At 39.9% G+C, this 17,148-nt stretch overlaps 1 protein-coding gene across 2 annotated transcripts in view; it reads left to right on the top strand.

The window, feature by feature from the left end:
• LOC128753630 (regulatory-associated protein of mTOR-like) overlaps positions 1–17,148 on the top strand; it is a 126,957-nt gene that overhangs the window by 64,807 nt on the left and 45,002 nt on the right. For both annotated transcript variants that reach the window (XM_053855481.1, XM_053855480.1), the window contains exons 11-17: positions 5,018–5,093; positions 9,165–9,266; positions 11,997–12,080; positions 12,565–12,675; positions 13,376–13,450; positions 13,907–13,972; positions 14,749–14,940. In XM_053855481.1, coding sequence (XP_053711456.1) covers positions 5,018–5,093; positions 9,165–9,266; positions 11,997–12,080; positions 12,565–12,675; positions 13,376–13,450; positions 13,907–13,972; positions 14,749–14,940 — 706 coding nt within the window. The remainder of the gene's footprint in view (positions 1–5,017; positions 5,094–9,164; positions 9,267–11,996; positions 12,081–12,564; positions 12,676–13,375; positions 13,451–13,906; positions 13,973–14,748; positions 14,941–17,148) is intronic.

Raw genomic sequence — 17,148 nt, 5'->3', positions numbered from 1 at the left:
TTTTTTTATTTCCTGGCTTTGTTTCTGTTATGTTTTTGGCAACAATTCAGAATATTAAATAGATACACGTCAAAACTCTAAATATCTGCATTCATATGTACATAATATATGTTTCTTCAATGATTGTTGACATTACAGTTAAGATAACTCACATATACGACTGATATTAAACTGCAGTAATTGCAGCAATTTTCATTATATGATCACTATTATTACCTCGCTGTTTTCGCCACTTATATAATGATGACCATGTGGGAACCTGCTGTTTCCCAAATTGGTGTTGTCAAGTTGTTGAGTGCATTGGTGATGTCAAGCCTCTAGGTGATGATGTCTTACCATCGTGGTCCACATTACTGAGTTTGAATGAGGAGTCATGTAATATCCAGATTTCACTTGTATAGCGCCATTAAGCCTGGTCGTGGTACCTTTACAACAACTATACCATTTTAATTGATGTCCTGAAATGTTTTAATATTTCACAAAGCTATCTGATTGGAAGGTAAAAGGTTAAAACAATGGTTTGTGCTGTATAAGCCGTGCACCATAATTGTTCACATGTGTTAAGATTGGCTACATTGAACTGGTAACCTGATTTGATTCTTGTTGTCCTTGGCATGGTCTGCCACGACTTCCTGTGTTGTTGTGTGTATTATCCATTGTTTCAGGTTTTATACGATTGTGGGCCGTTGTTGCCTCGAGTCACTTTGCAAATTGAAATAGAAAGTTGATTGTTGACCTGAATCAAATGGTGTTCAGTCAACATGTTTTCGTCTGAATCACAATTGAAATCTTCCTGTTATGTTTTCTGGCCTAATTGTGACAGATAGGTGACGTTTGAGTGGTGCATTGCTGAGATGAGAGTTCCATCCTATCATTTCCTGCATTGTTCAAACAGAATCTGTTCTTTGCATATTGGCTTTACATTCTCCTCCGCTGTGTAACAAATACCGTCCTGTCATCCGTCTCACTTTAGTTACACAAACACTTCACCCACTATTTATCGTTGCTAGTCTTCTAAAAATGCCTCTCTCCACTCTCCCACTTATTATCTAGCTTGTGTTAATTAAAAAATAAAATAAATAAATAAACTAAACCGCGTTCTCATTCTTCACTGCCTACAGGAGCTCTGTTGTGTAACACACTGGCATCATTTATTATAAAGAACATCTTCCCCTCCTGGAGAAAACAATCCTGCTTGTCCGGCTGATATCGTCGTCTTACTTACCGTCGTAGGTCTATTACTACTACTATACTGTCTACCAGCAGAAATGTGAACGCTGGCGTCAGGAGAGGGCTGAAGGATGCACAGGTGAAGAAGGAAAAGGAAGACAAGCGTAAAAGCAGTGTGAGTTATATGAGTCTCTGTCAAAGTCTGCTCTTTTTCCTTTTTGGATTTCATTCCAAAGTTTGGATCGTGAAATATTATTGGATTTAAATGACCCTTGGGAATAATTAAAGGGTGAAACAGAAGGCAGTTGCGCAATATAATGCTGGCCATTGAATTCTTTCATCACGATTAATCTCGCAATTTGCACTCTTTGTATCGGTTCCCAATTAGACTTAGACTTAGACTTAGACTTAGACTTAGACTTAGACTTTCTTTATTGTCATTGCACAAAACATATTACTATATGATGGCAACGAAATTTCGGTGCGAGGCCTCCAGTTTCCAAAAACAAAACGAAATGTCCAAAAATAAATAGATAGATAAATAATAAAAAAAATAATAACAGATAAGTGCCAGTCCAGAGGATGTACAATTGAACAAATAAACAGTATTGCAGCTATTGTCCAATGTTCAGCAACCTGACAGCACCAGGAACAAAACTGTTCCTGAATCTGGTGGTTCTGCACCGTCTGCCAGATGGCAGGAGGGAGAACAGTGCATAGTTTGGATGAGACTGTGACTATGTCATATCAATGTGACTTCATTGAAGATTTCACAAAGTGTTGAAGATTTTATCAACAGAAAACTTTACTAAAGTTGGACACTTTTTTGTTGTGTTTATGCCTTATGGATTCAAATAGCTGCCCACAAATGTGCAGAACAATAGCAAAAAATAAATAAAATAAAAATCATCATGACATCATGACAAGCCAAAATTTGCTGCAGTAAACCTGCCAAAAAGGGATTCAACATCATGTTTCACTTCTGATTCTTGCTATTTGTGCGTAAATCGCTTCACTACATTGTGTAGTCCTTGCCATCATTCCCGCTCATTTGTGTCATACTACTAGTCCTAAAAGCTTGTATTTTTGAATGAGGTTTGTGCCCATGTGATGGCCAGCTCCATGATCATGAGACATAAGCTATTGGGTTAATCATAGGCAACGCAGAAATGTTAAACATGATGACACATGCAACATCCCTATTCAGAAGAGTACAGTCGACACCATCCACTGGATGCCATATGATTGCTGGGTTGCAGAAAGGGCTGAGACGTTATTTTCTTTAAGGCTCGAGGAGAGATTGGCATTTGGGAAAGGGGGGTTATCTCCTTAATCTTCCTAAATGGATTTTTGTGTGTGTTTAAAGTTCACATTCGGATACACATCACACATGAAAATGCAGCCTACAATGTCTAAACAGCTGTTGACACGACAATAATTGAATGAATAATTGCTGATGCTTATAGTAGGTTGAATGAAAGTTGTTGGGCCCTTTTATTGATGGGATCATATCTATAATTTTATTGAATCTAAGAGGCCACTTAATTATGGTGATTGCTTTTTTGGTATTTTGTCAATGCTAATTGTTGAGCTTGATGATACTGGTTCAATATTGAAAATACACAGTTTTATGAGTTGATCATTGTGATTGACTGATATTCATTCAAGAGTCTCTCAAGATGATGCATCAAAATGAAGAGAATCGATAGGCTATGTTGACCAGCATGTGGCTGCAACTCAAAAAAAAAAAAAGTGAGGATTACTTGACTGGACAGAACAGAGGCTGATTTATCCCTTGGGCCAGATTCAGTGTGGGTGTGTAACCAAGTGTCGTGCTGCTCTCCGCAGGCGACTGGGAAAAGAGCTTAGTCAGCCTCCAACTGGTCTTGACACTCCTCAGTTTCCCCCGATCTCTCTCCCTGGCACGCATGCACACACACACACACACACACACACACACCCATACAAACACACACACAGTCTCCATCTCACAGGAAGGTTCTGATGATGAGTCACTCATCCATATTGGCAAGCGTTTGTTCTCGAGTGAGTGCTGTCATCTCCATCGGTGCTGCAGCCTCTCGTGAACGTTTCTTCGTTAATTCGACTGCTCTTTCTGTCTGCCGGTTTTCTCGCCTCCTGGTTACATAAACACTGGCAGGGATGTGCTGGCAGTAAGCAGTTTCAAATCCCAGCACTTGAAGTTCTGAAGGCCTCATGAATTACCTGCTTGATGCATCCCTTCCAAAAGCTTGACTTTTGAAAGGTTGCCTCATGTTTTCATGTCACTTTTGGCATGAATTCTATCCATTACAACATTTGGTCTTCCCTTTGCTCTACTCTTTTGAACTTATTTGTTTCTAAGTCACCTGTTATTCTTACAACATGTAAGTGTTTTCAGCGAGTGCTGTGGCCCAAAGAGTGACGAGCCAGCTCTTCAGCATGTGTGCAGCCCACCTAGTGGAGGGTTTAGCTTCTGAAAACACAGTATGATTTCATACTGATGCAGTAGAAACAAAACAAATAGCATGTGTAGCTTCTTTTTGCGGAATTACCAACATAAGCACTTGTCACTCTTGTCACTTTCATTGGCATGCGTGTACTAGGAGATCATCTCCTGTCACTGGTGACTGAATTTGCCCACATTGACGACATGATTGAAGTGCACAAATGTTTTGGAATGATGCTGTCTCATCTGTCCTCGTACTGAGGAAGGAGTAAGAGTGGGGAGGAGTCAGGCATTCTCTTAGCAGGGAGATGAGACGTTTTTTTCTCCTTCGAGTTCACTGACTACTCATTGTGAATGAGGTATATCTTAGTCCTCGACTCTGAGAAAGGTTCTCAGGTTGCCTACAGTTGAGTCCAAATGCCCAAAAGCTATGGAATCAGTGCTATTCATTTACAAAACATATACATTTAGCGCAATAAAGTGACATGTTATCGTCAAAAAACAAATAAAAAGAAAAAAAGAAGAAAAAGATCCAAGTTTTCACTTGAGGTGCATTGGGAGGGATGGCTTTCCTCCAGCACAACTGGAAGTCACTGACTCATTATGTTGTTCTCCTGAACTGTCAAAGGAAATATTTGTTTGCAGAAGTACCAAAGGAGCATTTATAAAAAAAGTAGATTTTTAATTACTTTTGATTTAGTTATTTTCAATTAAAAGTGTTGTTTGCAAGGGCAAAAGTCATCTCAAAGAACAACTCATAAACGGTTGACAGCAATATATAAAAAAAACATCAATGGCACATTCTGTGGCTACTTTTTGTTTGTGAACTGTGACTTCAAACTGTTTTTAATGTGAGTCGAATGTCCTAAACTGAAATAAATGAAAACTGCAGAAGGCTGTTTGCTTTAGAAAAAAAACAAAACAAAGAACTTCAAGATTTCTGGTCCACTTCAACGTGGAAAACTGAACTATGTTATTGCTCAGTGACACACTACTTAAATGTTTTGACTGCTCTTGCCGTGTGAGGGGCAAACTGCACAAATGAGCCTCTAGCTACATTTCTTTCACCCGTAGAAAGGGAGAGTCGAGCACCAAAGCTGCGGGAAGGTTTGAAGTGAGTTACATAACTCCATGAATTAGATATGATGTCCATGTGAGAGCACTGGTGCTTAGAAGCAGATTAAAGACTCCTCGCCGCCCTCTGCAGGACCGCCGGCTGGGAGTAAGACGAGGTGCATACGGGAGAATGAAAAGCGAGAAAAAGGGTAGTGAGGGTGGTTTAAAAGCTGCCACCAAGGATGAAGTATTGATCCAATGCTGTACTTGCCATAATGTTGTTTTCATCAACATGTTCTGGGTCTTTTTTCAGAAGCATAATTGCAATGTTTTTATCTTCAGGCAAGCATGGGACCTTGCTGTGGACATATGCCTCTCTCAGCTGCCGACCATCATTGAGGAGGGTACTGCCTTCAGAGTAAGTGTGTGAGGGAGGCCTTATAGAGAGCTAACAGTCCACAGACCAACAGTGCTCAAAAAAAAAAAAATCAAACAAGCAGTACCTTGAACAATAACTTGAATGTCAGATCTACTATCTTTACACACATGATTAGTGCTAGTGAGCTCTTTTTGGTGAGCGCTGTTGGTGAAGATTAATTCCTACCTCTTTTTTGTCCATGAGAGGCTCAAAGTGGAGACTGTTTACAAAATGGATTATGCTGTCATGTCTGTCCTGTCAGTCTGTTTTTAGATTTTGCTGTTTTTTGAAGGTGATGGATGTCGTTTATCTTGTATATGCTGACACACACTCACACCAACACGAGCTACAGTATATCTCATTTAATCTCACTCTGTTACTGGTCACTCGCACCCGACAAGCTTGTGTTCCCCGTGACCAAAGCTGTAAAATGTCTGCTGTAATAACCTTTTGGTTTGAGTGTCAAATTAAGAGTCAGTGACAAACCAGTGGCTGCTCTTTGCTGTGTGTATCACTTTGTTAACTGACATGGCTGGAACTGTTATGAAGGTGCTGAGTGCACAGGGACAGCATTTCATGTGGGCAGTAGAATTGATGATGCCTGAAGACCAACCGAGTCTTTTTTTTCTTTTTTATTTATATTTTAGCAAACTAAATCTAATTTAATTCTGATGGCAAATTTACGACCAAATTCTAAATGAAAACCAAGAGTGCATGATAGTTCCATACTTGCTCGTTCTTGCTACACTGAGTGCTTTCAGTCTCTTTTTCTGTGGTGCCAACATGAATGCACTGCTAAAGAGGACCTGCTCCTGCTTAATGGGAATGTGTTGCTACTATTTCTCCCCAACTACCATCTAATTTATTATGACTTATTATGATGATGTCAATCACATTTTGGGGTCTCATTTGTCTCAAATACGTCATTGTTATTGCCATGAAAATATCCCATTTGCTAGCTAGCATGTTTTATCAAGTCATATACATTGTCTGAGCACATCATGCCATAGCTCCGCTGGTTCTGAAGGGGCTATGTCAATATGCGTGACTCAATGGAATCAAACAATGTCTTAATATGTTGTGTGACAAAACCAGAAGACCACAGGCTTGTCCAACAATGAAGACATGAAGGACAGTAAGTGGTGAATGTGGAATAAGATGTCACGCCTCGGAGAGTGCGACCACATCTTACGACACGAATTTAGCAGGTTGAGCTATTATTATTATAATATTATACAATGTAATATAATTATAATATAATACATTATTATTATTGTTATTATTTATTGTTGTTGTTGTTGTTGTTGTTATTATTATTATTTAGCTATACCCGGTATTTTCACAGCAGTCAATGGAAGAAGAAAAAAATCGTGTTGACGAGGCCGACAGGATGTTTGTGTTGCAGTAAGAACACTTAGTGGACTGGCACAGGTGTTACTCTTCCTCAATGAGCAGGTCCTCCCACCTTGGTGTAGAATCACTTACCACCACTGTAATTGAATCGCCCGGGACTCATTCCGGTGTTTCTCCTGTCTGACTATGTTGGTCTGGAAATTTCCATTTATGCACTGAACAGTTCATCTTCTTTGCTCCTCACTATATTCCCACACAGATAAAGCTGTACCATATGCAGTCAACTCAACACATACCTCCTCACTCTTTTTCACACATTGACACACGTTGTTATTCACACATACAAAACAGACATAATTTCCACACTTAGTAAAGTTATTAACCAGTGGCGCTGGTGGAAAAACAGGGGAGCCCGGATCAAGTTTCACCATCAAAACTTCTCAATACATATAATTTAACACAAATCACTAAAAAGTACTTTCATAGTTCACAGTTTCATAGTACTCTGACTTTATGTTATTGTGAGTGTTTAGAACTGTAAATTCTCCTGCTATATATGAATATTAAATAGAACATGCTGAAATGCTCACATTCAAATAGGAGTCAGGCGCTTAAGTTCTCTGTTATGAGAAAAAAAGAAGAAGAATTGTAGTTATTTTGTCAAAATAACTAATACATTCATGAAAAAACAGTCATTAAATGTATGTGAACATTAAACACATTGATGTTCATGCAAAACATGCAAAACATTTATTGCAAAAGACGAAAAGATCATTTTCCAAGCATATATCCAACAACTTCTGTGATTGGCTGATATGCACCACATTGTCTTCAGACCAGGAAGTAGCTGGGCCACGTTCTGTATAGTGAGAAGCGCATTCATTGATGCACAATTTTTCGCTATAGATTAATAAATGCATCCTCTATGGCGTGCAGTTCTCTTCTGAGATGTACATTTTGAATTTTGTGCATTAGGAAATAAAAGTAATAACCTGTACATGTTAGCCAGTCATCATGATCAGGAAGTTGAATGGACATGTGCTTGGCAAAGGACCTGCTTGACAAATGTTGTCTTTTGCTAATGTTTTATGTGTAGCAAACAGTTCCATCCTTCATTTGAGGTTTCATTCTCTCATTAAAAGGTTTTTACAAAATGTCACGTGACAGCTAGGACACACTCTGTACCTCCACCGGTGTTGGCGAATTATTTTCTCGGCTACTCCAATTCTCTCAATGTGGGGCTAACGTTGTTAGCGCTTTTGTTAGCGGCGTTTCGGTCAATGACTGATACATTTTTATTCATACAGCTGGTGAACTGCTTCATATGCTACGGTACAAAGAACATTATCTGCGTTGTAGATTTTGTTACATGCACATGTCTTTGTCCCCGTGTAGTGACTGCGGAAAAGCAACGCGCTTTAGCAAACTGTTTAATTCATATATTTCATTTGTATATTGACATTATCTGTTACGGATGGGTTCTTCAATTATTTCACTGTAAAAAAAAAAAAAAAAAAAAAAAAAAAGATTCACATTTATTCCACCACAGAGGTTGGGGTTAGGGTAAGCCATGGAATGGCATTAGATTCATTCTGCGTTTCTAAGGTGTCAGATTTAAAGGCCATCAAACGGCTCCGCATTTTAATCATGGTGACACGGAGTAGAGCCAAGTAAGGGGTTATAAACGGTAACTGACATCTGACAGTCTTTTCAGTGTCTTCCTGCGATGCACACCACTCTTGAGCATTCCTGCACCTTGGCGTGTGCTTCTTGTCTCGTGCAATAATGCATTCCTACGTGTGGTGCTCTTCGCTCTCCATGACAGGGGGATCTATACCCACGCTTGGATTTCTGTGGAATAAAATGTGTCTCCCCTCGCACAATGTGCCCGCGCGTGCTCAATGTACGCTCACTGCAACACATGATCCACGCCATCCCACCTGTAACGTGACTGAAGGAAACCGTTCTTTCAGTCCATTGAAACCCCTTTTCATAACATTTTATGGTGAAGGCTGCCTTTTTTGTTAGTGTACGACAGAAAAGTCCTCTTTCCCAATCAATATCAATATATTACACCATGGGAGTGAGGATGGGTTGACTAATCAGTCGCTACTGTTATCAACAAGTGTTTCTACACCAACACACAAATTAGACATTTTGAAACGCCATCTACCAGGCATGAAAACCTCTCACCTTTTGGCGAAATACAAACATTATTTTTGCTCAGTGAGTGTTAAGGTGGGATGCAGCTCTTGCTTAAAGAGCTGGATGCTGGGTTTGAAGTGCAGCTGAAACAGTCTGTAGCTAAAACTGGAGAGCAAGGCGTGTCACTCTAGCTACATGATGGAGGAACACAAAATCATTCCATTTTTTTCAGAACCTGTGCTTGGTTTACATTGCACCCTACTCCAATGGCTACTGTGAATCAATCGGATATGTTTCAATAATGATGGCCCAAGCTTTACATGCATGCACCCTTTTTCGCCCATGACCCGTTTTCAAGCTCACCATTTACTCACACAGAAGGAGGTCCATTCAGTTTCCAACCGGTGATCCACTTTACTACACTTGAGCTACAGCACATTGAACCATAGCCAGAACCTGTGGCAAAAAAAGAATAGTTACAGACATTGTGATGCAGATGTTATTCACAGTAGATTTTGTTCTGTGATTTTTGTTTTTCTTTGTATATATTTATGTACTTTTTTGTGCCCACAGCACAGTCCATTCTTTGCAGAGCAGTTGACGGCGTTTCAGGTGTGGCTGACAATGGGTGTGGAGAACCGAAACCCTCCAGAGCAGCTCCCAATTGTGCTGCAGGTAACAGATTTAAATAGGCACCCACAATCTGACTCGCACAGATACACACACATATACAACCTTAATAAGAATATGGGCATGTGTGACTTGGATCATTAAAACAAAGACTGAATGAGGGTCTCGCTAGCTGTTAATTCCATTGGCTAGAGTTTATTATATTGGAATACATTTAAAAATATGACACTCAACTGAAGTCTGTCAGATTGACACTGCAGAACAAATGTAAAGAGTGGTGGCTAGGCTTATATTCTGCTGGGTTTCATTTGACTTTTGACTTTTTTTGATTTCTTTGTTCTCTAGAGAAACAAAGGTATTTTAAAGTTATTAACCTTAATTGGGAAATGTAAATCCCATGTCATGGTTAGTGAGATGTCACTGTCATTCAGCTTGTTAAAAAATTATATTAATAATTCATTGGAACACATAAAATCGAAAGCAACCATCTCTTGAGACGACACAATGATCGGCTGGCGGTCAGCTCCTATCTTTGAGAAGACATGCCTGCGCTGCAATGTCCAAATGGCTCTTTTCTGTCATCTGATGGATTTTACCGGTTCATGCTCTGACTTTTTATGAATCTAAACATGCATACATTGATGTTTTTTACCCGGCAGAACATGATTTGAGAATTTCAGAATCTGAAATATGCCTTGTAATTCCTGGAATTACAAAAATAAATTAAATAAATAAATATTTGCCAATAAGGTAGAATATTACTGGATATAATATTTTCTGCTTTGAAATAAAGTGAAACATTTTGGTTTCCTCTGGACATTGACCTTTGTGGTGAATGTGAATTTTTCTTTTGTGGATTTACATAATAAATTACTCTGATTTTGTCTCCCCACAATTTTCTATTTCTATTATTGCTACCAAGTATTTTGACAACAAAATAAATCTTTACATGCACAAGTTAGCAGCAGTGAATAACTATCTGATCTTCTGTCTTGCTTTGTTGATAGCAACTCATATGGATTATAGAACACATTATTTAATTAAATGAAACTAAACTCTTCTGGAAAAAAAATAAAACGAAATAAACTAAATTGCCATAATTGTTATTATTATTTTTAATTCTATCCTCTCAAAGCATCAACGTTGCTCGATCATGCAAAGGTCATCAGTCAATCATGTTCTCCTCATCTCGACTAACTGCCTGCACTGTCGCACACTTGCGCCTTTATATTCATTTTATGTATCACAGAGTGGTAGTACACTGTATTGAATGGTAATTTCCTGCTCACTCAGCAATGTGTGAGCCCTAGCACATCTGTACAGCACTGGTGTCAGGTCATGTTAACAGGGAGGAAGAGGCAAAGTGATAGGAAACACAGCATGGACAACATGTGCTGTGGTTCCTGGAGGATGGTGAGGCACTTTAGCAGCTTTTAAAATTACATGTTACATTGTGGATTAAATAAAATATCCCAAGACCAGTCTGCTCATGGATGTGGTCGAGCATCACATGAACAGGTTTCATACTCTTCTGAACATGCGTTGGCATAAAAGTCAAGTTTAAAAGCCGGCGTATTCTGAAAGGATTTACGGCTCAGTGTCAATTTATAATCTGCCCTCATTGATAGATGCAAAAGAAATGGGAGTATGTGAAGTCAGTGGTGGAGGTAGTAGGAGGAGGACAAACAGGAGGCTGAGTTTCCATAACAACAGCCAGTGAGGATTGACAGTGTTTTAGCTAGACAAATCAGGTCTCACACTTGTCATTTGAACTCTCTCTCTTGTCAAAACTCACTCTCACCAATCTCTCACTGACTATTAACTAACAATGTCACTCACCCGGCTGCCATTCTTCATTTGCGCTTTCAGTCTGTCTCACTCGCTCACTCGCTTTCACGCTCACTCGCTCACACAATGACTCACTCACTCACTCACTCACTCACTCGCTCACACAATGACTCACTCGCTCACACAGTGACTCACTCACTCACTCACTCACTCACTCACTCACTCACTCACTCACTCACTCACTCACTCACTCACTCACTCACTCACTCACTCACACAATGACTCACTCACTCACTCACTCACTCACTCACTCACTCACTCACTCGGCACAGATCAGGTCTTCCCTCTGCCTCCTACTGTTCATTTATAGTCACGCTCGCCGGGGTTAAGTCCTGTTGTGTGCTAATTATACACAGTAGTGAGTGTGTCCATATGCTTGTTCCCACACACACTCTGAGGCAGTCTCCTGAAGGTGGATCCGGTGTTCAGCCCACATCACGGGTTCTTATTGTTCAAGTAGCACACATGCTGTACACACACGCACATGCACGCAGCCTCTTCGTTTTTAAGACATACATGCCTCTAATATCAGCAAATAACAACGGGGAAGGGCAGCAAAAAGGATTTCATGGACACAGGCAGGTACACATTCAGGTTTGTTGCACTGTCTTTGTGGGGATCGCTCATCGCCATAATGCTTTCCTCAGTTTCTCCTAACCATACAAAACAAATGGCTAACCAGGACTCTGAACCGAACTTAAGCCTAATTATGACCTTGTTTTATTCAAGACTTCATCCTCAAGTTCAGGCTTGACATTGTGGTTTCTTGCAAAAGGGCCCCACAAAGGCATAAGGTCCCCACAAGAAGGTGTTTTCCCCATAATTACGCCTCACTACGATAAATGAGCTTAAACACACGCACACACACAGAGGGTGTGTGCCACCTGTCCGCTGGATTCCTTACCACTGAATCTTGTGCTCCCTCAGGTTCTGCTCAGCCAAGTGCATCGGCTACGAGCTCTGGACCTGCTTGGAAACTTCCTAGACCTTGGACCATGGGCTGTGAGTCTGGTATGTTAAACTCATCAAGGTACTGTTTGTAATGAGCGGTTATCATACCAACCAGATAGAATTGCTTTCAGAATGCTTTTCCGAGCATCGCTTACATTTGCAGGCCGTGAACAGAATTTAGAATGTACTCCTTCGCCAGATCAAAGTTTACCATTCCCATCCTCAATGATTTGCTTCTTCTTTGATTCTGCAACACCGGATATTCCAATGTCAAGTCAATATGGAGTCATTTCACTCATTTCACATATTTCCAGAAACAACTTAATCTGTCCGTTACTTTTCAAGTTTCTTTTAAATACAGACTTACAGACAAATCAATTTTGTCGATAGTATAACCTCCTTGGCAAGAAAGTCTATGATCGTTATTTCAAAGGTGCTTAAGGGCAGTTAATTGTCACAGAAAGTAGGTCAAAGAAAATGTGAAAGGAGAAAACACAGAAACACTAAACTGTATGTATGCGTTTTTGTGCCGGTCTGTTTGCAGGCTTTGTCAGTGGGGATCTTCCCTTATGTCTTGAAGCTGCTTCAAAGTTCAGCTCGAGAGCTGCGACCGCTGTTAGTCTTCATCTGGGCCAAAATCTTAGCCGTGGACAGTGTAAGTAAAAAACCATGACCTGAGACCTCAGACCAGATGTATAGATTTTGTTTTTCTGAGCACACCACCTCTATCAATCTGTCGCTTGCGCTACTCTTCGTCTCTGCACTATAATGTCTGTTTTCCCTTCCATTGTGTCATAGATCTGAGTATAAAACGGCACACGGCTTAAATGCTTCACTCATCGCATAATGCTGAAAGAGGATGCGCATGCAGAGACAGTAGCCACAAGAAAGTAGATTTTTATCACTGTTGGTCAAAACAGGATTATTGACTTCGACCACTTTGTTGTCATGCCATAGCCTGCCTCCAAACTGCGGCACTTATCAGGTGGTAACACTGTGCAGTCGTCGGCAAACGCCCGCAATTGTCTTTGTCATCTAATTTATCAAATTACATCTTATTTTAACAACAATACCAATGATATCTTGTACAGCCTCCTGATTTTTCCAACACTTGATGCAACTATGAATCAAATATTGACTCAGCAGCTGGTCATAATATTGTGTTACCCTTTTCAATTATAAGTCACGCCAAAAACTATTGTCTGCGATCCTGTTTCCTCAGCTCAATCACTTGTGAGTGAATGTTTTTGTTTATTCTGTTACGTTGCGACTGAATTGATAAAAAATAAATAATAATATCAATGGGAATTATGCATGTATACTGAGCTTTTCTTCCCCTCTCCTTCTCTCCACAGTCCTGTCAGGCTGACCTGGTGAAGGATAATGGACACAAATACTTCCTGTCCGTGTTAGCTGATAATTACATGCCAGTGAGTGATAACAATGTGGCCACAAATGAAAGTGAAATCCTCCAGGAATTGTATGTCATTTTTATATCCATTGAAAAGATGCTACTACATCACTGCAATTTGATTTTGAAGTACTCAGTCTTGATATGTTGAAGGTAATGGTCGTGTAAAGCGTGTGTGTTTATGAGAAATCAGCTTAAACCTTGCTGAGGGTGTTGTATGAGAATCATCAGAATGTTTCGATGTTCAGTGAGGAACATTTTCACATATTAGTTCACTTCATAAACAAGAATATTGAAGACAGTTATCCTGTGCTGTTGGCTTTTGGAAAATGAATCACATCATTCATTTTACAGATTTAATTTATTCAATAAGACATTTCTACATTTGGTCGTGAAGAAATTCTGCCATGGAACTGTCAGATACTGTATATCTACCTTACCTTACTTCTGAAGCTTGACTGAGTCTTTCTTTCAGGCTGAACACCGAACCATGGCCGTCTTCATCTTGGCTGTTATTGTCAATAACTACACAACTGGACAGGTATGTTTAAGTGTGTTTGGTTCATCTCTGTTCTGTCTGACCTGCAGGATCAAGAAGTCAACCAAGTAATTCATTAGTTTCCGTCAGGAGCTACTGCGTAGGAGGATCACTCCTCTGTCACCAGTTCTTCTTCTGGACATGCGTGACACTTTTGTCGCTTGCAGTCACCCGTATGATCTCTTTATTTTCAAATTGTCAAACAATTTAGCTTTTTGCTCTGTATTGACAGCACTTCCTTAAGGGAGGATTTTCAATTGGACTCTTGTTGACTGTTAAATTTGAAGAAGAATCTCTTTTCCAATTTCCTGTTATGTATTCATCAATATCTGATGTGATGACTAGTCATGCGTCACTGCAATGATGGAAAGTTTCGATTTCCTCTTCTTAAGAACGATCAAAAACGTCTAATTTCTTTGAATATGAGTCTGTTGTCTGTGGCCAAGGTGACACTTTTTTGTTATGTTTTTTCCAGATTTTTTTTTTTGTTTTTGTTTTAGCTGTAGCTAATATGCACAGTCAAGTCAACCATAGAATTTTGTGTACAGACCTGAAAGTTCAGTTGTGGCTTCCCTCTATGGCAACATCTGAGTGCTGATTTATAGCTAGTTTTTTAGAGGTCTCCAGACACACAGTATTTCGTTTTGAAGCTAATTCTCATGTTGTGTTTAAAAATATTAGCACATCCATACGATTCATGCTTATCTCTGAAAAAGTTTCAGTCATGTTAAAGTAAGTTCACGCCTCAGTTCAGCTCATCCTCGCTCTGGTCCCACCAGGAGGCCTGTCTGCAGGGCAACCTCATTGCCAACTGCCTGGAGCAGCTGTCGGACCCTCACCCTCTGCTCCGACAGTGGGTGGCCATCTGCCTGGGTCGAATCTGGCAGAACTTTGACCCAGCACGCTGGTGTGGCGTCCGGGACAGCGCCCATGAGAAGCTCTACACGTTACTGTCTGATCCCGTCCCTGAGGTAAAAATGCACTTTGTACTTAGCAAGACACGTGCATTTAAATAAGTGCAATTTAGAAATAGAATAGAATAGAATAGAATAGAATAGAATAGAATAGCCTTTATTGTCCTTGTACAGTGTACAACGAAATTTGAGCGCTACTCCCTTGGTGCAAACAATGTACAAAAGAATATATAAAAAAAAAAAACAATGAAGCATGCACTAAAAATTAAATAAAAAAAAAAAAATTAAATAAAAAGTATATACACAAGTAGCAGCAGAAATATAGAAACATCACTTTTAACTTCATAAGCTTTGCATTATTGGAAGTCAATGCTAAAATGGAGAGAATAATACATCTGTCAGTGGATCTGTGTCGGTTCGTAGAGATTTAAATTGAGTTCTGGTTCTGGTAACATCCTGACAAGGTGAACGCCAAACGGACCTCCAGGCAGAGTTCACCTGCAAATTCACCCCGACACATTTTGCCCTTCTTTTGCCTGTGCTTTCACACTTACCTTCTTGCACATAAGCACACCACGACCGCGCATCTGTTTCATGCTCTAACCTGCTGCTTTCTATGATCTGACATCTGTTCTGGTGATGATGTTTCAGACTCTCCTCATGTTTACTTTTACATGTCGCCTGTTGGGTCCATTCAACAGACGAACAGAGCAAATGTAATCAAAGGTGGTTATGATTTCATTTACTCAGGGAGTACTGTAAAAGGCACTATTTAACTTGCCTGGCCTTTAAGATACCACGTTCCTGTTACGTTGCATTGAATTAATGTTGACAAATACTGCGCGTGGAATACATCCTTTCATCTCATGATTGCAGTCTGCTCAAACAGCGTGTGTGAGTTTGCGTGCTCCAATTCAATGTATGTCCTCCAGCATTTAAGTTGCAATCCAAGTTCGCTACATTTGGTGATTTCCACTGTGATCAATGATCAAACTGAGCCTTTTTTCCATGCCATCTGGTATAGGAAGGACGTAAGAGGTTTAATTACTGAACTTTGCCTCAAATGAAAGTATTTTCTGCCAAAAACATAAAATATAGATCTTGCATGTCAAAATTTGGCTTATTACTGTGATTATTATTTTTTTCTTCAAATATGAACCTTAATGTTGACCTTCCTGCCATATTGCTTTAACTGAAATGTGTAAGATGGTCTGAGCGGTGTAGCTGAAGAAAAAGAAAAAAAGACCTGCCGTCAATCAATCGCAGGACTGACTGCTGCTGTTTGTCATCCTGGGGCTATTTTTCATCAGGTTAGGACAATCCACTGAAATGGTAGGGGGTTGCTACCGTGTACTGCAGCACAAAAGGCACATGATGCTTGCACACATTTTTTTTGTGGCAACCAAAAATCAACTAGGATATTGATGCTTCATTAATGCCTGTATAAATAGTGATTCATCCTCACGTGCAAGTCCAGAAACGTTGTCCTGAACTAAAGCTGACTTTGCTCACATACTCAACAATTAATTCAAAAGTAACCACTCACTTCTAGGCCCAAATAAATACATGTTCTTACAGCATGAATGATGCAAGTGAATGTATTGTTTGTCTACTCATTTTTCTGCCAGCACATCAGTTAGCCTTTATTGTTTGTTTTCCCATACTGCTGTGGGATGATGAATGGTGATTGATCGGGCTGCTTCCTTCCCAGGTCCTTATAGACCGCGTCTTTGTAATTACAGCTAATGCATTTTAGTGAGATTCTCTGGGAATAAATGCTGGTAGAATATGATGAGGGGCATCATTATCACATGAAATCCGAGGAAGGGATTTGTGAAGTGAAGTCTTTCTTGCTTATGGTTCTTTCATATGGTTCTAAAAATGTGTGTTCCAGGTGTGTTTATTAATGCTTCTGCTGTACCAGTGTGGTCAGTTACACATACGGATCAGTGAACAGACATTCATTTACTGGAAATAATCTTTTAAATGTCATCGGTGTTGCGATAAAATGTCACAGTTTTGTGCAAGATGAGCATCGATAATGTAACTTCTTGTGGCTGTTCAGTGACATATAAACCATGTGACTTTTTTTACCAAAGTACGTCTCATTTACATACAGGTTCTCACAAAGATAGAAGTGTACACACACACACACACACACACACACACACACTCACACACACACTCACACACACACTCACACTCACACTCACACTCACACACACACACACACACACACACACACACACACACACACACACACAC

This window comes from Synchiropus splendidus, chromosome 2 (assembly GCF_027744825.2).
Source record: "Synchiropus splendidus isolate RoL2022-P1 chromosome 2, RoL_Sspl_1.0, whole genome shotgun sequence".
Taxonomy (NCBI): Eukaryota; Metazoa; Chordata; class Actinopteri; order Syngnathiformes; family Callionymidae; genus Synchiropus; species Synchiropus splendidus.
The sequence above is the reverse complement of the archived record's forward strand: the minus strand, read 5'-3'. Positions and strand labels throughout refer to the sequence as shown.